Source organism: Cyprinus carpio, chromosome A15 (genome assembly GCF_018340385.1).
Source record: "Cyprinus carpio isolate SPL01 chromosome A15, ASM1834038v1, whole genome shotgun sequence".
In the NCBI taxonomy this organism is placed as follows: domain Eukaryota; kingdom Metazoa; phylum Chordata; class Actinopteri; order Cypriniformes; family Cyprinidae; genus Cyprinus; species Cyprinus carpio.
The window spans coordinates 4,199,630-4,221,469 of record NC_056586.1 but is presented as its reverse complement, the minus strand read 5'-3'; the positions used below and the strand labels follow the sequence as shown (position 1 = coordinate 4,221,469).

At 38.1% G+C, this 21,840-nt stretch overlaps 1 protein-coding gene across 3 annotated transcripts in view; it reads left to right on the top strand.

Moving 5' to 3' along the window:
• Positions 1-21,840, top strand: part of LOC109051825 (fibronectin type-III domain-containing protein 3a-like) — a 71,867-nt gene that overhangs the window by 8,908 nt on the left and 41,119 nt on the right. The window contains exon 2 of one of the 3 annotated variants that reach the window (XM_042770804.1): positions 3,420-3,573. In XM_042770804.1, coding sequence (XP_042626738.1) covers positions 3,460-3,573 — 114 coding nt within the window. In that variant the 5' untranslated portion in view covers positions 3,420-3,459. Of the gene's footprint in view, positions 1-3,419; positions 3,574-16,421; positions 16,907-17,259; positions 17,488-21,840 lie in introns of those variants that run through there. The other 2 variants (XM_042770805.1, XM_042770803.1) reach the window with 2 other exon arrangements.

Genomic DNA, 21,840 nt, shown 5'->3' with positions numbered 1-21,840 from the left:
TTGCTGAGAGGAGAAATTAGACCACAGAAAGCACTCAACTGTAGTGCTTAGAGAGAGTGAGTGCGGACTTCTACGGTCTTGCTGGAATATTTTTTTCTTTTTTTTTTTCTTTTCGTTTTGCCCCCTGCTGTGGCCTCCCTTGTATTATGGTCTTGTGGTTTCAAAATAGCAGGGTAACAACTGAAAAGAAACATCTTATGTTGTTTCTAGTTTTCTTTGTTACTCAACACTTGTACACTGGAATTACCTGACTGTTAAATCAGTGGCCCTTCAAATATGTTATAAGGTTGTAGCAGTCACAGAATTTCACTAGTGTAATACAGTACCAGATTGTTGATGCTAAGTTCAATACCAAAGGAATAACTAAAAGTAAAATTTATAAATAAGGACTGTTAAGTGATTGCAATTTTTTATTTAATTAATTATATGATGTTTCAATTTGGGCTAAGAAATTACCCCCCAAAAATAATTAAAAATAATAGTGTTAAATGAGAAAAGCTTTGAATATACAACAAATATAGCTTTAGAAATAAATATTAAGATTCAGCATTATTACATAAAGGTTTAAGGCTATGTGGCAGTAACATTGTTTTCAGAAGCTGCATTTGAAGTGGCATTTAGGTATACAGTATGCACACAGACTGCTCAGAGGTGGCATGAATGCAATTAGAATTGCATAAATGCTATGATATAAATGGGTTTAAAAAAACTGAATATTAAAACATGTTTTTTTTTTTAAATAAATGAAATGACACTCTAAAAAAATTAAAAATCAAAATGAAAATGAAATTAAAAAAATGTTTATTGAACTGTTGTATAAATCATGTTTACAATGATGTAGATATTCGTGATAAAAATTGTTACTCGTGTGATATTGCTGAACTATGTCATAAGAAATGAATAAAAGACGAAAAACCCATACGGGGCATTTTTTGCTCATACAGTATATCTTGAATTTTAGGGGCATATAACTGAATTCTGATCACAGAATCTCCATCACACACACTGCCATTCAAAAGTTTGGGATCAGTAAGATTTTTATTACTTTTTAAAGAAGTCTCTCATGCTTATTAAGGTTGCATTTATTGGATCAAAAATACAGAAAAAAATGTAAAATTTAAAATAAGTGTTCTATTTTAATATACATTAAAATATAATTTATTGCTGTGAAGTTTTTGCTGCTTATTTTTTTTTTTTTGAACCCGTGATATTTTTTTCCAGGATTCATTGATGAAAAAAAAGTTAAAAAGAACCGCATTTATTAAAAATAGAAATCTTTTCTAACAAAATAATTTATCAATTTAACACATCACGTTCACATTCAAAATAGAGAGAGAAAAAAATCTGACCCCAAACTTTTGAATGAAAAAAGTATCACAGGTTAAAAAAAAAAAAAAAACAGCAACATCAAAAAACATTGATAATAAATATTAGAATGATTTCTGAAGGATCACGTGACACTGAAGACTGTCACATGTCTTCTGAATGGCTGAATCTCGCTGAATGGCTGCTGAAAATTCAGTTTGCATCAAAGAAATAAATTATATTTTAAAGTATATTAAAATCGTTATTTTAAAATGCAATAATATTTCACATTGTAGTTACTATGGTATCTTGGGTGGTGGTTTATTGGTCCAATTCAAAGAGCACATCAAATCAAGTTTCTATGATTCTTGACCCTAGATATGGCTCTGGTTCCACCTTCACTTCATAAAGTCTATAGGATTTTCTATCTCTTTCAAGATCTGCCAGGCAAGAACTGGAAGTCTGACTGATGAAAAAAAAAAAACTTCTTTATTGTATGAGGTTAAAAATGTTGCAGGATGCCTTCAATATCTTGGAAGGAAAGTGCCAAACATGTTGTGCATATTGTGCAACTGAATTAAACCTTACCGACAGGCGCAGGTGCTGCATTTGCCCATCTTCCTAAAGCCTGTGTCTGCTGAAAAGCAGTTTCTTAAGTCTTAGCAGGATTCGTCTTATTGAGCATCACCCCCATAACCTGCCTTTGTGTGGGGGTTTAAGTAGGGGACTAGCAAATGGATTAGGCTGATCGCTGCGGCCGGCGAGAACGCATGTGCTAGATACTAATGAGCTTCAAGGACACATGTCATTTCCTCCTTATTACCTTCTGCTTGTGACTCACTATGTGTCTGATACACAGGAGAGAGAGCGTGCTCACCCTGGGCCGTACTCGATCCAATGAGTTGATTAGTTCAGTTGAATTTGTTTCAGGGTGCCTGCCTGTGGACGTGGCAGGGAACAAATGGTGCATTTTCATTCCTCTGTTGCGTGGCACCCAGACAGGTCAAACAGTCCCAGAGTACAATGAATGGAGCTTAAAATAGTTTATACTTTCTCTTACAAACAATTCTAAAATAAGAAAGAAGTGGAGATTGCTGACTTTTGTGTTTGATGTCCCACTCTATGCTCGAAACCGCTACTTACCCTGAGAAGACAATACAGTAGGAGGGCACAAAATAGTCAATGGAAATACTTTGTGTTTTTATTGTTCTTCCCCTGTAAATTTATGGATGTGTAAACTCAACAGTGAAATTAAAAGTCAAGCTTAAAGGATGTCCATACCACTGTGAGTGTAAGGTTAACAATTACCTCATGAGCAAAGGAATGAGATGATGCTAATGAGATGTTCAGGTTTGGAAACATAATTTAAATGCTTCTTCACAATAAACTTTATATAGCACTTTTATTTCACTTTTTTGCAGAGTTATTTATAGGGAACAAACACTGCTGTTCAAAAGTTTGAGGCCCGCAAGATATTCATTTTGAAGAGTTAATACTTCATGATTACTTTACCAACACTTTAGGATTGTTCAAAATTAAAATTGTTAAAAAGTGAGAAGTTTTTGTTACAAAAAAAAGGTGTATTTCAAATAAATGCTATTCTTTTGAACTTTCTATTCCTTAAAAAATCCATAAAAACATGTAGCATGGTTTCCACAAAAATATTATGCAGAACAGCTGTTTTTAACATAATAATCAGCATATTAAAATAGTGCTGTCAAACGATTAATCACATCCAAAATAAATATATATATAAATATAATAATATATAATATGTATATACATGTAAATATTTTAAAATATATACTGAATGTGTGTGTATATACATAATAAATAAACAGTACACATAAATATATTATTTAAACAAAAACTTTTATTTTGGATGCGATTAATCGTTTGACAGCACTATATTAAAATGTTTTTCGGAAGAATAATGTGACACTGAAGTAATGATACATTGTCAATATCTAGTTAAATCTTCTACTTAAATTGTGAGGAGTTAAATATTTCACAGTTTGAAATATACATGCTTGCATGCAGCCATTGTGGCAATTCTGAACGAGTAGTTGTTAATGGTGGAATTTAATTATTGATGGAATTCTTTGTGGTTTCAGGAGCAAGCAGTGCCTCCCCTGTAGTGTGGATGAGGGAGTCATGGCTGACCACATCTCCCCACTGGAGTCCGGCCAGTTGCTCAGCCAAGACATCCCAATGCTCACCTCCCCGCCTCCCCCGCCCAACATCGTCAATGGAGAGGGACCACAACAGGTAGGATAAATCAGCATTGCTTCTTCATGCTCACTTGTGTGTTCTCTGTCAAGTCTGTAAGCTATGTTCTGCAAAAAAAAAAAAAAAAAAAAATGACATTTCTCATGGCAAACTCACTTATATGGTTCTGTTGAACCCAGGAGAGCAAGCTGAGCCAGGTCTGTCTGTTAACTGATGTTTATTTTGTACTTAAACTTGCATGCTGGAATTTTGTGCCCTGATAATTATGGAGTTGTGACATTTACACTACTCATTCACTCTAAAATAACTTATCTACTCTATTTGCCACATTTGCTGCTGAGGTCAAGAGACACTTTCTCTAGGGATGCCCAATCAACCACTTCTAATGGCGTTATCGGTGATCACCTTTTGATTGCAAAAAATACATGAGCCTCTTTTAAGACTTCAGAATTACTTTTGTGGTAGATTCAGCTTCAGTAGTCAAGAAACAAAACAAAGTTATTATCCAAATAAATTTAATCCAAAATAAATACAGCAGAGCAGTATTGGCAAAAACAGATTCAGCAGTTTAGAAATACCTGTGAGAGGTGATTTTTGGTGTCCCCAGCATTACAGTCTCCATTGGAAGGGGACTAAAATAATAATAAAGCAGATTACAAGATGGAGTTTTATTCAAACAGATTTATTAAACACAACTTCCGACCAAACAGCATAGCACCAGTTTAATACAGACTTGCTTTTTCTACACACTTTTTAAGTCTCCTGTCGTTAGCTTCTGCTGTTACCCAATATTACATGTGTTTCTCTCATTATTTACTAATATTGCCTAAAATGATCAACTAATAATTAATATAGCCAGCATCCAACAAAATAAAAAGAGAAGGAATATAATTTAAAAGTATATACAGTATTTAGTTTTTATGACATAAAATTTTAAACATGTTACTACTGCTACTACTAATAATACAAATGGCAAAATAATAAATAAATGAAATTATAATACCATGGTTTCCCAAATTGTCAGGGAAATGCAGAGGATTTGTGAGTTGATGAAAAGCCAATTAAATCCTAAAATATGTAAAAAAAAAAAAAAAAAAAAATTAAAGTGGCAAAATTAATTGAAGTAAAATTGAATTTAGTCTAAATTTAGCTTGATGTGCTATGTGCTTAATTTCTGTTCATTTACGTGCAAGTAGCTCAATAACTTATAAAATGTTAAATAATAAATACTAATATCAGCTGATTTTAAGATGACATGGAAACTGTAATCAGTATCATCTGTAAATTCTGATCAGAACAGACTATTTATGTCACACAAGCATAAACACTTTTTTTTTTCATTCTTTTTTTGGGTCGCTGCACTGGAATTATTGTGATTAGTATGCTTAAAGTGTTACTATTCCGTCATCATAGATAAGGAGTGGTGTGACTCCCAAAGTGTCAGCATCAGCTCTTGTGGCTGTGGCCTGTCCTTACGTCACTGACCCTGACCCAGCACGGAGACGTTTGGTTTGGGAGTAGCGGCCATGGAGAGGATCTGTCCATCCGTTGCTGTCCCCGAAGGCTGTTATGGTGAGAGTCAGTGGTCATGACGAGGCTGGGTGCCACTGCTGTCACTTTCATGGACGTCAGGCTGATTTATTTTTTGATACCGTGACTGCTGTTTTCAAAAAAGTGATGCATTTTCACCTTGTTTGAATGTGTCATATATATATATTTTTTTTTTGGAAGTTGATTTATAGTGCACTCTGATAAGTGTTAACCACTGTTTCAGACTCTTTAAAGGGATACTCCACCCCAAAATGAAAATTTTGTCATTAATCACTTACCCCCATGGCGTTCCAAACCTATAAAAGCTTTGTTCGTCTTCAGAACACAATTTAAGATATATATCCCATTGACTGCCAAGTCAATTACACTGTCAAAGTCCAGAAAAGTATGAAAGACATCGTCAGAATAGTCCATCTACCATCTGTGGTTCAACCGCAACGTTATGAAGCATTACAGTCTCCATTGGAAGGGGACTAAAATAATAATAAAGCAGATTACAAGATGGAGTTTTATTCAAACAGATTTATTAAACACAACTTCCGACCAAACAGCTGATTTTAAGATGACATGGAAACTGTAATCAGTATCATCTGTAAATTCTGATCAGAACAGACTATTTATGTCACACAAGCATAAACACTTTTTTTTCATTTCTTTTTTTGGGTCGCTGCACTGGAATTATTGTGATTAGTATGCTTAAAGTGTTACTATTCCGTCATCATAGATAAGGAGTGGTGTGACTCCCAAAGTGTCAGCATCAGCTCTTGTGGCTGTGGCCTGTCCTTACGTCACTGACCCTGACCCAGCACGGAGACGTTTGGTTTGGGAGTAGCGGCCATGGAGAGGATCTGTCCATCCGTTGCTGTCCCCGAAGGCTGTTATGGTGAGAGTCAGTGGTCATGACGAGGCTGGGTGCCACTGCTGTCACTTTCATGGACGTCAGGCTAATTTCTCTTAAGTGACCGTGACTGCTGTTTTCAAAAATGTGATGCATTTTCACCTTGTTTGAATGTGTCATATATATATATTTTTTTTTTGGAAGTTGATTTATAGTGCACTCTGATAAGTGTTAACCACTGTTTCAGACTCTTTAAAGGGATACTCCACCCCAAAATGAAAATTTTGTCATTAATTACTTACCCCCATGTCGTTCCAAACCTATAAAAGCTTTGTTCGTCTTCAGAACACAATTTAAGATATATATCCCATTGACTGCCAAGTCAATTACACTGTCAAAGTCCAGAAAAGTATGAAAGACATCGTCAGAATAGTCCATCTACCATCTGTGGTTCAACCGCAACGTTATGAAGCGACAAGAATACTTTTTATAAGCAAAGAAAACAAAAATAGTTACTTTATTCAACAATTCGTCTTCTCTGTATCTCTCAGCTTCACCGTCGCACCATTTTGGAGAATATCCGCTAAACGCAACTAGCTTACGCTCTTCTGTGTCAGCCGTGACACAATGATACGTTTTCTACGTGTACTTACGCTTTGATTTGAATGAAAACAGTGTATCTGTTCAGCACGGCTGACACAGAAGAGCGTAAGCTGCTTGCGTTCAGCTCATATTCTCCAAAATGACGCTATGGTGATGCAGAGAGACACAGAGGAGACAAATTGTTGAATAAAGATGTTAATTATGTTTTCTTCACGTAAAAAATGTGTTCTCGTCGCTTCATAACGTTACGTTTGTACTACCGATGGCAGACTATTCTGATGATGTCTTTCATACTTTTCTGGACCTTGAAAGTGCAATTTACTCGGCAGTTAATGGGAGAGTCACAAGCCTCCCGGTTTTCATCCAAAATATGTTAAATTGTGTTACGAAGATGAACGAAGCTTTTACGGGTTTGGAACGACATTGGGGTAAGTGATTAATGACAAAATTTTCATTTTGGGGTGGAGTATCCCTTTAAGATATAAACCAAGTCTGAAAAATGTTGGAAGTTGAGGACGTTTTACTCACCCACTATGTGTAGTGGAAGTCTGTCTAGGCTCAGCAAGGCCGTGTTGTTATAAGCGTGCTGTTGACTTTTCAACTCCCTGTGGCGATCACCTGACAAGCCCTTCCCAATCATCCTTATGGTCTGCTGAGCACTTAAAGAGGCAGAAAATGCATACGCACCATCCCCTGCTCCAGTCTTACACTCCTATGACCCTTTTCATCCCCGTTCATTTTTATCACCTCCTGCTCGCCTCATTCATAAAACCACAGGTTGTGGAAGTGCATTGCCAAGTAAACTCATTTACAGAATTGGCTTTGTTAGAACGTGGCATCTGTATGATGCCTTTTGCTTTTTTAAGCTTTATCCTACTTTTCTTGGTGTCTAGACAGTGGAAAGCAAGATTATGATGCAGACGCACGTTATTGTGCGTCTCATTTACCGGGTGTTGAAGGCAGATCAATGTTCGCGCCGAAAAAATATGTGCAAACTGTAATGAAGCAGAGATCAGGTAGCTCCTCACTATCCGCATTGAAGCTGAGATCGTTCGCCAGCTTAAATGAAACCGAATGGGTGACATTACACGTCACACCGTAATGTCACATGTCTTTACAGGATCTTTACGGGATGTGAGTGAACACACACACACACACACACACACACAGATTCTGGAAAATCACTGGCAGTGTGAATGAACCACAATCAAATGATCCCGGGACAAATCACGGGACACATTATCTGTGTATTTCCCGGAATATCTGTGTGAAAGAGGCTCAAGAATACAAATGAATCTTTACTGGTGCGAAAAGCCAGGACTAGTTCAGTGTTAATTACCATGCAAGCGTGTGCCCGTCTCCGTGTTTGTTTGTGCCCTTGGCATTTCTCTTCATATGTGGCTTTTTACGCCTACAACTAATCACGAGCGTGGCGCCTCTCCAGGTGTGCATTTGATGTTTGCAACAGGGAGAGCTCAAGGCAAAATAAGTGTAACTAAGTGACTCCTGGTGTTAGCTGGTCTGAGTGTCACAGGAAATGTGCTTGTGCAAGAGAGATTGTGTAAACGATGCATGTGAGTATACGAAACTGACGGCAGGAGTTTTCTGAGTCCCTGTGACCCGGACCGAGTGACACATCCTGGTGAAAACAGTAGTGACAATGTGCCATGATGACTTATCCCTCTGACCTGACCTTTCCCACTGGACTCTCACTCAGCAACCAGGTTCCCTCCTCCCTCTTCCTGTGTGTCGCATAGCACTTGTGCATTTGACATTGCAGTTAAAACGAGGGAAGCTAAATATCAGTGTGGCATACTCTTGGCAACACCGTTGCTGCTCTTTCATGAAAGCAAAGTGGAGTGCGTGCACAGGGATTCACAGTTCCTATTCATTTCTCCCTCCTGCCTCGCCACTCTACGCCATCTATGTCTCTCCTCTCTACTCCCTGCAGTCCTGCCTGCCTGTTTGTCTGTGCTAGAACCAGGACAAGATGAATCAGGCTGTTGTTTGTCAATACTTACTAATAGTCCAGGTGCCCAGCTGTTCTCTTCATTGTAAAGATTTGGTGGAAACCTCCCTCCTCCCAGCAGCCATCTGTAAGCACTGACGTCTGGCCTTTTACGCTTTCATTTATTTGCCTTTTCCTCCCTCTGCCTAGGGTCGTTTTAGGTTTTTATGTGGTCTTCAAACACTTTGGTTTTAAGTGCACAAGGCTTTTTGAAACGGCAGTCAGGCTTAACTTAAGAGCAAAGACTCTAAGCAGGGTGGAATGGGCTACTCTGCAGGAAGTCTGTGGTGGACAAGAACAAAGTGATGTTAGTTGTGCCGAAAAGACCCTTGTATAAATGGCTCTAAATCGACCAGAAAGCACTGATTTGTTTTTGATTCACTTTCCTTTTGATCTTGTACACTCTTTCTTGTTAACATTGTACTTGCCGCAGAAAAAAACTAACCAGTATAGCGAAGCAAAAGCTTTTCTTGCCTAAAGGTGACAAAATGATTACTTTTATTGATTCGTAAATGCAATTAGGGTTGTCCCAATACATTCGGATCTTGATATATGTCATTTGTTCTTAGGTTTTTCATGGTTTATTTGGCCATTGATATAATTTATTCTACAGTTCAGTTTGTACAGAAATAAAGAAATAAATAAGGGAAAACTCTGAAACTGACATTTCCCAGTCAGCATTTATTGTACAAATCTGCATTCTGGACAAAAATAAATCATGCTAGAGAGATGCCGAAACTGATTACGAAAGTTCTTTCTCACCGATACTCTGGGAGTTTCTTCACAATTTTATTCTTGATCCAATTACAAAATCCCTATGCATCACAATGTGTCTCATAGTTTTCTTATTTATTTTTTGTTTAATTTTTATTTATTTTTTTTTTTTTTTTTGTTTTTGTGTGGTTATGTGGAGTTGTATGAGTGTGAGTGAGTGAAAGTGAATAACCCCCCACTCCCCATGCCATGACGAGGTGGACAGAAGAACGCACAGCTTGGCCTAAGGCCAGACTGGGGGTGGATTCATGTTTAGTGGCCGTGATACCACACAGTGCCTGAGTTATTGCCGTTCATCGAGCCGTGCCCTCTGAAAGCATAAAATGGCTGAACCAAACATTAATCTTTCCCTTTGTCCCCACGTTACTCCTCCCTGTGCTCATTGGTGAACTAAGCAATGTTTCCATAGCAATGAGATTCTGGCTTTCTCTCTCCCTCTCTCTAGTGGGTCTCACTTATCACCTAATAGGAGAGAAAATGGACAATTATTTGTAGAGCTGGTCATCTCAAGTAACTGTCTCCCATTCATTGTTGTGGAGCAGAATTCTCACTCTTGTCAGCACCATCATGTAAAAGGAGTTTGATCAATAGGGTGAGGTTGCTTTCACCTAATGATTCTGTACAATGCTGCTTCTCTCTCATTCACCTTTAGTTCAGCTTCAACTATACTATGTGTCATGAAATACAAATTGCAGCTAGCAGTCCAGCTTTGATGCTAGCATGTTATTCTGTGTAATCCTATGAAGGTTAAGTTCATACATTGCAGAAGAGGTTTGTGCCTCAGGTTGACTGTCAGAGATCAATTGCTTGTCATAGTTTTGCATTTTGCTTTTACTACTCTAAAGTGCTCTTGTGAGAGCTTTCCTGCTTTATTTCTACATTCATTCTTTTAGCAGACACCTTTATTTTCTATTTTATTATAAAGAATTCCTTTCCTATAGATAATCACCTGTAATTGCTTTTCAAATGCAGTGAACAGTGACTTCAGATGATTACAATCAAATTCTTTACTGACACCTTTATTCAAGCTGACAATATTTAGCGGGAGCCTCTGTGTGCCACATCAGGCTCGAGGAGAACAAGTCAAGGAAGGAGGAGGATATCGCAACTAACTGCAGAAGGCTTTAATGGACCAACAGTGTCACCCATTGCTTGGGTGTCAAGCAAACGGTCATCCTCTGTAACCATCAGTCATTGATGTCTTGAGGCTCTTTGCTTTTTAATCAATACGTCCTACAGTGTCACTGTAAGGCTCTTCTGCCAGAGCTCATTTACCTGAGGCTATTTGAGCTAGGGTGTTTGTGTAAGTGTCTTCTTTTTGTTGTTATTTTCTTCTGTTTCGTGTCAGCTAAGCTGCAGTGCCACGTTGCCACACGGTAAACTATTAAAGAGGAACAAATAGTGAGGAACCTGAGCCCTGACTCATCGGAGAAGCACAGACGTCAGTTGCTTAACAGCCGAGAACGCAAAGGCACCACTGGCCCATCTCCAGGGTAATAAAGCCAGCGCTAACCACTGTAGCTGTGTTTGCTAATCACTCTCGCTTTCCACCGCCTCCTGATGGCCTTGTGCCTAAACCCAGCAAGTTCAGCCTGGCCATGACGCATTAGAAAAAAATTTTCCCTATCTCTAATCTTTGCTCGTGCAAATCATTGTCACTCAACCACCTGGATACTAAATCTCTTATCTGACATTTTACTGCCCCAATTTATAGTCTGAACATATTAAAGAAACTGGCTTCCAGTTTGCTTGAATATGTACAGATACAAAATAAGTACATGAACAACTTAAAAAAACTATTATACTAGGATGATGAGTCAGGATGATTGACTATTAAAGAAGAAAAAAAAAAAAAGAAGTATTTTAGCACTCATTCGTGTAGGTGTGGAGATGCTTTTACCAAGCTAACTGTGGCAGTAACGGTGCATAATGAATTGACAACTTTACAATGCAAATGTAGCAGCATCATCATGACGTTCCACAGCAATAGAGTAAATTAATCGGTGCAATTAATACGTTTCAAGACCATTATAATAACGATAAAGAAAAAGATGAAAATCTGTCATTATTTTATCTTTCTTATAAAATACTAAGAACAAAGATACACATTACAAATACACATATTATACAAATAAAACCGAGTTCTTTATTTTTCAGGTGCAGTAAGTATTTAGCAGTAGCATTCAAGAAAAGGAAGAACAAATATAAAAATAGAACACTACATACACTTCATACATTGATTCTCTTACGTCACATCCGGTTTTGGAGAGTGTCAGATACAGAAGTAAAATTTTCACACAAAAATGACTCCAGAAGCCTCAAGTAGTGTATTTTTAAGTACATTTTAAACAAAATCTAGTTCCTACATTATATTTCTATACATTGACCTGAAATATGCACTTTAAAGCACATGCAAATAATGTACTTTTGTGATTGCGAAGTGCAGTTTCCTGTGAGTGTACTGTGGCGCCAAAACCCCTCATGAAAAAAAGAAAGCCGTCGTGTTTACAAATGTGACGGCGAGCGCTCACATGCAAATAGTCGTCATCGGATTGGTTGAAACTGAATTTCTGGGAAAAGTGTGTCAAATCTTTAACATTTTGCTGGCATAGAATCTGTTTCGCAAAAAACCCTCTGAAAGAGTCGTGTTTACAAATGTGACGGCGACTGAGAGTTTTACACACCGGTCTGTTATTATGGCGACATTTCCACGTGAGATGAACTGTGTTTGTTTGAACTGTGGATTGGTTTTTGGGATTTGGGTAATGAGGGCTGGAATGATTTAAGGTTTCCAGAGTTAACATATGATGTGAATGTATGTCACATTGTACAGTAGCCTATATTGAGATGGAGGCACCAGAACTGCAACTGATAGAATGTACTGTAGCACGATACTGTGATTAATTCTTCAAAAGCTGGCTGTGGAGACATTTTAATCATCCACAATCAAAAATATTCATATTGCATACCCCTAGGGAGTACTATAATAAGTTTTAAGCTTAGTTATTTAGCATATACATTTGTTGAATATTTGTCAGTTAGGGACACATCTGAATGGGGTATGCTAAATTTGTTTTAAACTAGTTTAATTATACAGGGTTTCCTTAACCAACTAGTTGTTCAAACAACCCATCAACTATCCAACTGTCAACTTTAAATTTCCAAGATGTGATTTTGCACTTCCCTATGTCATACTCTTTCTGACAGGTTTATCAACTTTAATATTCCAAGATTTTATTTTCAAATATCTTTATGTGGATTATTTAAGTGGAAAGATATTGGAAACGGACATATTTATCAGCCTTTTTTTGAATGTTAAAAAGGCAGTATATATAAAATTAGTGTTAATTTTTGTTTTCTATAAAATGTCTTGTTTTCTCGCAAAATTAACGATGCAGTGCATCTTATGTAAATACAGAGATGTTTCTCCTGGCTTTTAGCAGTGCCCAAGATCTCGCGATATTATTCCTTGAGGGGAAAAGCGGTCTTGCGATTATCAGTAAAAAGTAGATTTTATGGTGAAACCATTGATAGTGCTTGCATTATGTTGTTTGGTCTTTTACTGCATGTACTGTTTGTTTGGGTTTCATTTGGGAATGCAAATAAAGTCTGAGGCCCTTTGTGTTGCACGGTTATCATTTACAAGTGTGGAGCATGTCTGCATCTCAGCAGCTCGGTCCACAAACTCTTCCTCTGCATGTGCTGTGAGTTTGGGATGCTTAACGTTCATCTGGTAAAAAGTGTGTAATCATTTATAAAACTATGCAAACACAGGAGGATACATCAACAGATTTCATACATACATGTGATTTGTTGTACATCACGATTTCAAAATAAAAGTTCAAACCCTAGCTCTGAGTTTTCATGTGGCCAAATATTAAAATTACATGGATTTAAACGTTGTTGAATCATGCTGTAAAGTGAAGCATAGCCAGACCATTGGCGCTCTCTGCAGGTATTTGTCATAATACATAATGTACTTAAAGGTGCTGTATGTAAGTTTTTGACTCTACTAAAGCATAAAAATACCATAATATGTTTGCAGATATTTAAGAAACATGCAAAGTTAACATACTTATCTGAAAAACAATGCTACAGTCAATTATTCTCCTTTGATAATGTGCGTTCCGGGCTGGAATGTTGGACTCTGTTTTGTTTTGTGAAACCCGCCCACTGCCTGTTTACCCAATTGTATTTCGGCACCCCGGGTTGCCAGATGGAGGAAAACACAGCATATTTCATTTCATTCATCGTCAAGTGCGCTCGTTCCTATTGGTGTTGTCAATCTGGCAACCTGCGTGTGTGTCAAGTTTGAGGAGGAGGGACCAGGTGAAAAAAAACCCCTCTCCAATATTTTGAATTTGGACTGCAATCCTACATACAGCACCTTTAAGTTGGTTGTGTTCATATTATTTATATGCATATTACATTTTAACAGTGATGTTCAATAAATCCATGTGATTACTTGATTTTGATACTTTATTTGAACCAATTATTATTGTCTCATCGTTAGTTTAATGTATATAAATGTAGTCAATATAAAGCCTGTTTTTCACTTTCACAGGTCTGTTTTATTATAAGAAATATCAGATTACTTGACTGTCAAAAATAATCAGTAGATTTAGATTACTTTATTACCAAGATAATCATTAGTCACGGCTCTAGATTAGTTAAATGTTTCAAAATACAACTACATTGTTTTGTTTTTGTGATTAAAAGACAAATATTTTGTCATTGAAAATTTCTGAAAAATAGTATTAAAATATTGTGTCATTTATTGGAACCAAATATCTGGATTTAGTCTCATCTCGTGAGCTAAGTGTATTGTCACTCCCCTAGTGTCTATGAGCTAGCTCATAATTTTCCAAGTTTACGATGAAGCTTTTTATTCTTTATTCTTTTATTCTTTAAAAAATCACTTTGAATAAGGAAAGCGATAACTTTGCCATAGTACCTTTTCAAGTTGCCACAGCCATTGCATGCTTTGCATGTGCTGCACTTTATTTGTACCTTTTTGTTTTATTAGTTTATTTATTATAATTTGAAAGATAATAACAATATTGTGATCTCTGATTTTAGTCCTTGAAAACGAAAAAAGTAGTGCTTGAAAAGTCCTCAAAAGTCCTGGAATTTCATTTAGCAGTTTCTGTATGAATCCTAAGAAAAACAAATCTCTTGTTGGACTAGTCTGGTTTTGACTGTAATACACAGGTCAGGTATTTAAGAAACTCAATAAGTAAAGGGCATGCTCTTCAGGATCAGTGCTGTGTAAAAGATGGGGCTGGGTATCGAGTTCGATACTTTATAGGCACCGATCGAATTGCCTCGATACCTAAGGGGTTAATCTTATTAACGTAGTGAGCCAATAAGCCTGCATGTGTGTTTGTCATCCACAAGAGTGATTCGAAAATATACGGAGCAGTCTGCTCTCTATAGCTCTCGTGGTATTGTAATACATCGATCAGTTTGCACAGTCGGTCTGCGTCACCGGTTACACTCAGAGATGTGGCGCACACGTGAGGCCGTACTGTAGTGTGTCCCAGCCCCCTTAGATGTAAGGCTACATTTACACTGGTGCGTTTTTGTTTTAAAATAAAAACGATCCTTGCCCATACTGGCGTTTCCACTGCATTTCAATCCGGCTTTTCACTGTCTCTAACAAACATTGGAAGTCATTCATTTCCAATGGAGAGTGCGGCAGCTGCGTGGAGTTCCGATCATATGCAGATGTCCATTCATACTACTGGACCGAAAGCATGTGTTACGTGACCATTCATGCACACTGTAGCTTTGTGCTATATAAGACAATAAATAAGATTTATATTCCGCTTTTACTCAAAACTCACTTTAAACCACCATCAAGTGTTTGTAATAACTTCCGATTGGCCAAAACACACATTAGACAACACAGGAAGACAGCGCTGGAAACTGCTAATGCTCATCAGTAAATCAGTGGAAAATTAATAGAAATGATGATTCTGTCTGAGCTATGCGTTCTAAAACGAAGACGCACTAGTGTAAATGTAGCCTAACAGATGTGTAAACTGAAGACTATTTGAGCTTTATTAAAACTGTTTGAACTGATTTACTGTGTTGGTTACATTTTGTTTCTATGTGCAGTGGCTCAGGAGATGAGTCTTTGAATCTGTATAAACATTAACAAGCAAACCAAAGTTTTTTAGATGATGTAATCTTGTTAAATTTGATTTCATAAAATTGGTATCGAAAAAAGTATCATTCAGGAACTGGTATTGAAGTCAAGGTATCGGTATCGAACATTTTTGAACGATACCCAGCCCTAATAAAAGATTGCAAGCTGCCTTTGGGCATTCCCATTATAAGAGGAAGTTCTAGTCTAAGTACTGTTTTTTGTAGTTTGAGAAATATCAGAGAAATTTGAATCTTCTTTGACCTCCCTTCTGTACTGAAGTTTATGAAGGACAAGCTCAATTGATCTTTTTCAGAAGGAAACTGGTAGGTTCATATTATCCAGGGATGTCACTACTATTTATGTGGCTACCAATCACACCTCTCTTTCCATGCTGTCTCCTCCAGCAATAGGGCCAGATCACACGGATGTAATAGAGTTTAGGGCTGAGGTGCTCCTCCACACCAAAGAAGCTGTTGCATTACCTCAACTTCATTTCCTTGTGCATCGATCATGGTATTAATAGCAGCAGCTTTGCTCTGTGAATGGAGAATAGAAAAATGACAGATTCTTTCTAGAGGGGGAGGGAGGATGTGCGTGAGTGTCTGTCAGTGAATGAGCACGTGTCGCTCTGTGCCCCATCACTATTGTCGTCACCAGAGCAAAACACAGAACAAAGGAGACAAGGATAACTTGAGGACCCCATCCTTGTTTTTAATTACTGGATCCATGCCAGTCCAGTACTTGGCACTACCTGAAAGACTGTTGTAAAGTCTGGACGACATCCATATTCACTCGCTTTCACACACATGCGCTCGCCACAGAACAGTCACGAGTCAATGCCAGTATGGCACAGAGGGAGAGGTGAGAATTATAGACCCACGAAGGAAAGAGCAATTGCGTCCACTCGTCCGCGGCCTTCCTCTCTCGCTTCTTTTTATTCTCCTCCTCCCCCTGTGAGCATAACACGGGCGTTTAGCTGTCCTCCTCATTGGTGGCGCGCTGCGGACATCGTCAGGGCTTATTTGTTGAAGGGGTTGCCGTGGAGACTGGCGGCGGTGGCGAGGCAGAGTTGGAGCCAGAAAGAGAGAGAAGAGGGAGAGTCATCCATCTACTGCAGAGAGAGCAGGAGGAGAGATTAAAAAAGAGAAGGGGAGAGCGCAAACATGGGCTTCGCTCCTGTTATCTTGTGAACGGCTTCCAGCTAGCGCACTTAGGCGAGACCTCTATCCCTTCCTCTCGCCGGGGCTTTGCTTAGGAGGTTGAAGAGTTCACACAGGCCCCCATGTGTCGAGCACACCGCCCAGTCCTTCTAATCTCATGAGCACCGGGTGAAGCCAGAGAAGGGTGGCTCGGACCCCCGGAGCACAGGGAGGGTACCAGATACCTTAAAATATCGGCCAGCCTGTTGAAGCAGCTTTGGCTGGATGAAAGGGAGATGCGGGCTACAGTAAGTGAAGATTCAGTATTTTTTTTACATATGTGTGCATAAACACACATTGCTTTGTCTAAAACTGCATGCTGGCATAGGAAAGGGACATGGAGAACGTGTCAGTAATGCAGTATATGAGACTTGTATCAGAGAGAGTGGGAAACAAGGATAACCAGCTGTGTTGCGAGACAAAGGAGTGAGCAAGGCAGAGCAGAACGAGTAATTGTGAGCCCGGACACACACACACACACACACACACACACACACACACACAAACACACACACACGAACGCAACAGCATGTAACTGCTTGAACCTAATTCAATAAGACCTCCCTCAGCCACCCCCATCGTAGCCTGTGCTGTTGCTCATGCATCGCTCTTTGTCACTGCGCTTGTGGCCAAGCAAGAACACTTGTGTGTGTGTGTGTGTGTGCGCAGCAGTCAAGGAATAGCTGGTGTGTCTCAGTGGCACTTATGAATGGGAACAGAGAGTGAGACGGAAGTACAGAGGATGGCTGTATTAGGGGAGACCCGCAGTTGGAGCCTCAAGCCGTGGGAGTTCAGGCGCTATAACTGTGATTTCCAACCCAAGTCTGAGGTAAATAATATGCACTTACTGTCAAATTAGTTTTCTTTGAGATGCACGTTGTGCTTATTTTTCAGGTTAGGCTGAGATGCTGAAATTCATTTGTGTTTGTGTCTCTATTGAGTAGATAAATATTCTCTTCTGATAGACTTTTTTTTTATCATTGTTCTAAAGACTGCTGCTGTAGGCTTTTTGATAAGAACAAAGTGTACAAAAGCTGGTCACTGTTGATTTGAGGCTGGGGTTGAGGTCCTTTCGTTCAGTTCAGTTTGGTTTTTACCTCCGGAAGGACTGTCAGTTCTTAACCCTCGGCTGAGGCAAGAGCCGCATGTTCCTGTTGTTCTTGGCATTACGTGTTATTAGCGATGGTTTTGCTCCAGGTTTTTTTTTTTTTCTTCTTTCTCTCTTTTAAGAACACATTTATAACGACTTAAAACTGATGCTGGTGAAACAAAATACTCAAACTCTTTAATGGTCTGTATGCCAGAATACCTGATTTTCTTTGTTATCATTGAAAAGTGTATTTTTGTGGCATTTTCTCTTTTTGCTTTCAACAGTGTGGTTTTGACTGTTTTTTAATGTCACTATGACAGATTTAGGACTCTACACTTTCCTTGTGCTTTATTCTACCTGTTGTCTGATATCAGAGTGCATTTGTCAGATGTCTCGGTGTGACATTTATCATGGTTCATCCACACCTTTGAAGTGACTCACCCCATACCATATCTTTTCATGATGAAGGCACAAACATTGAGACCTTTAGCCAAACACAGATCTCAGAGACAGATGTATCATCAATAGTGCCTTAACAAAAGCTCAATGGAAGACTGACTCAGAGCGATTTCATGGAACAAGTGGTACTCTGATGAGCACTGAACTTGCCTCTCCATCTCATTTCAGACCCATGCGAGTGACGTGGGTTTGGACGTCACATCCAGTGATGTTGTCCTCTCCGCTTCTTCATCATTCATGCTTGTAATCTAATGTCAGAGATTTGCATCCCGTCTATTGAACGGTGGAGTCCTGGTTTGCCCTTCTTTGTTTTGTGGTATTGTAGAGGCCTGTCATTTTAGAGAATGATTTTGGTGGTGTTTTTTTAAGACTCAAAAATATAGCACAACAATTGAGCTATTCATTTTTGTACAAATGTTTCTTGAATTTAGTTCAAGATTTAGTTCAAGCACATTTAATTACTTGGCAGACATATTTCCAATGAGTAATTCATAGCACATATTTGGAGCTTAGTGTACATGTACATGGGATGGCAACAACTAAAGCATTATTGACTAAACTGGTACATTTCTGAAGAAAATGTGAGTGGTGCTTGCCAATGCAGTACTTGCTGTCAGGTTACTAGAGTGTTTGCCAGCGTGCTTTTTTTATAGTCAGTAAAGCCCCATCCACACATGTAGCAAATTCCAGCAACACGAATGTCATTGTTTTTTTTTTAATGAGAGCTGGCAACTTATGGCATCACGAGCGACCTCTGGCGACCACATGTGGGTGTGCAATTTCGAGAAAAGTTTGAGCAAAGAGCGAAGACATTGACAGTGAATATCAGACATCACTTATCTTGAGGACGAGCAAGCTAGGACAGAGAAGCGAATACGGGGGACTTCATTATTCCATGTAATTCATCTGTATCTATATACATGGATTAAAGAGATGCATGGAAATGGTTGGCAGTCTGATTGACTCTTTCATTTTTTTTACGTTTAATATTTTAGCACCGATGCATATAGGTGTGGAGATACTTTTACCGAGCTAACTGTGGCAACAACGGTCTATCGTGACTTAAAGGGGGGCTACAATTGTGTTTCATGTATTCAGAGTTGTTCACAGTATTAAAGAGATGGATTCTCATGCTAAACATGGCCAAAGTTTAAAAAAATAATTTGGACGAATTACGGAGAATTTCTGTGCCGAAAATCTTACTTCCGGGTTGGTACAAGTTTCGGCTGTTTTTTTTTTTTCGATCGTGGATCTAATGACGTAGACAGTGGTGGAACTCCTTATATGAGCATTTCTCTTGGAAAAGCGCGCCCACGCACACGTCGACCAGAGGAGAGCAAGACCGCACCCATCAACGCGCTGCATAGGATTTGTTCGAGAATGTCTCCAAATAAGTGTGTTTTTGGATATGAGGGAAGGTTTACCGTGTTCAGCTTCCCAAAGAACCCAGCGTTACACGAACAGTGGATGCAGTTTGTTTTTCCCGGGCAGCAACGTGGTGTAGCAGGTGCGTTTGTGTGTTCTCGTCATTTCATTGAGGAATGTTTTATAAACAAGGCCTGGGTCGATGCTAGATTTGCACATCTTTTGCTATTAAAACATGGAGCAGTCCCAGTGATAATAGAGTCCATTCATGTAAGTACAACTGCATTAGATTTCTGTCTTTTGTTGGAAATCCGCACATAAGTGAATATATGTTAATGGAAACAACACGAAACATCAGTATTATAGCACCGCCCACGGCGCGCCTCCAGGAGCTCGCCTTTTCTTGAGAGAATCGGAAAGCTGTATTTTTCTTTTATAAATATGATAAAACTAAAGACTTTTTGGAGATATGAAGGATGCAGTACTGCTCTATAGGTATTCAAGATTAACATGAGATTAGGTGAAACTGAGCTAAACTTTGCAGAAATGTGGATCTCGTTGGCCAGATTTGAGGATCCCTGATCTATATACTTGGATATAATAAAAAAAGATGCATGGAAAACATGGTTGGCAGTCTTAGTGATTTTAATTAGTTCACTGATTTTGTCTGGTTAATGATATGATGCAATGAGCAGTTTAGCACTGCTGCTTTTATATAAAAAAAAGCCTCACCTGCATAATGTTGAATATGATGGACAAAAAAGCTGATTATCAAACTCGAATTGAGGTTTTAGAAATGTTTGGCACTATGTGTGAGTAGGGCTGGAAAATAATTCAATTTCAATATGTATCGCAATTAAAAAAAAAATTCAATAACGTTTATATGATTTTTAAACACATTTTTGATATTTCGATATACATTACCAGAGTTTCCCATACATTGAATTATTTGTGAAGTTTGACTTCGTGAATAAACATGAGCACTGCATGTTTCAAAATCAAAATGCTGCAGTGTTTTATATGAATGTATCTCTGAAGGGAACCGACTGTCTTCAGAAAAGTTTCGATGGCATTTCTATTTTATCTGATAAAGTAGCATTCATGAGCGGAGCTGCTTTGATTACAGTCGTTACTGGGGAAACCGCTGTTTCTTCTGCTCTCAAAGCGCCTCCTGCTGGCAGAAAATCAGTTTGCATTTTCAATAATAAGCCTGTCTCCAGCAACATGTTTTTGTTGTTGCTAAATTTTTGTATTTTTATTTTTCTGCAGCAACTCGGAGCACTTTTCATACACTTTATCCTAGCTAAAGCATTTTTCTTTTCAATCTATAAGAATAATCAGCCTACACTACCAGTCAAAAGTTTTTGAACAAAAAGATTTATTATTATATTATTATTATTTTTAAGAATTTTACTATTTTAAATAACTGCTTTCTATTTGAATATAATTTAAAATGTAGTTTATTGCTGTGATCAAAGCTAAATTTTCAGCATCATTACTAGGTTTTATGAGGCTTTTTAAAATCGTGTTCATATCGATATCGGAATTATGTCATATCGACCAAAATTAAGAAGTATATTATGATATCAATTTTGACTCTATCGTCCAGCTGTATGTGTGAGTTTAATTTGTAAATTGGTAGATTGTTCATGTGATTAATTATTTAATGAACTGAGCAGTAGTGAAAACACTCTCAAACTGCAGAATGTTACTTTTTTAGCAAAAAGAAAACTAATTCCTAGTCAAATTAGGTCAATATTTTTTACCGGTTATCTGTATCATCTGTGATCTCATTATCTAAAGATATGTCCAGACATGCTGTCTACCAATAACATTAAAGTGACAGCAATAGTAACAAGTGGCACTTACAGTACAGAGTAGTGACTATAAGCAATAAAGACGCTGCAAGTATACATGCATTAAGGTGTTTTGAGTGGTTGCTGGTGTGTTGCTTTAATGTTGTAAGGATATTTAGAGAGGTTACAATGTAGTTGCTTAAGTCCAAAGAGTCCAGCCCCAGGTCTCGCTATTTCTGTTTTTATCATTTTATTGCCAATAATATTCTAGAATGTTATGGAAGAGTTCAAAAGATTGTGAATTTGTTTTTGTGTGTTATTTAAATCTTCACTTTCCTTTTGGAATAGATTTGTGCTGTTTATGAGTGAATGATATTGCTTAAACTATGAATGAAATTGGTTGTGCTGTTTCATGATTCAGCTGTGTCAGATTCACACATGATTCCCCTGAGCCGCAGTCATTGATCAGAAA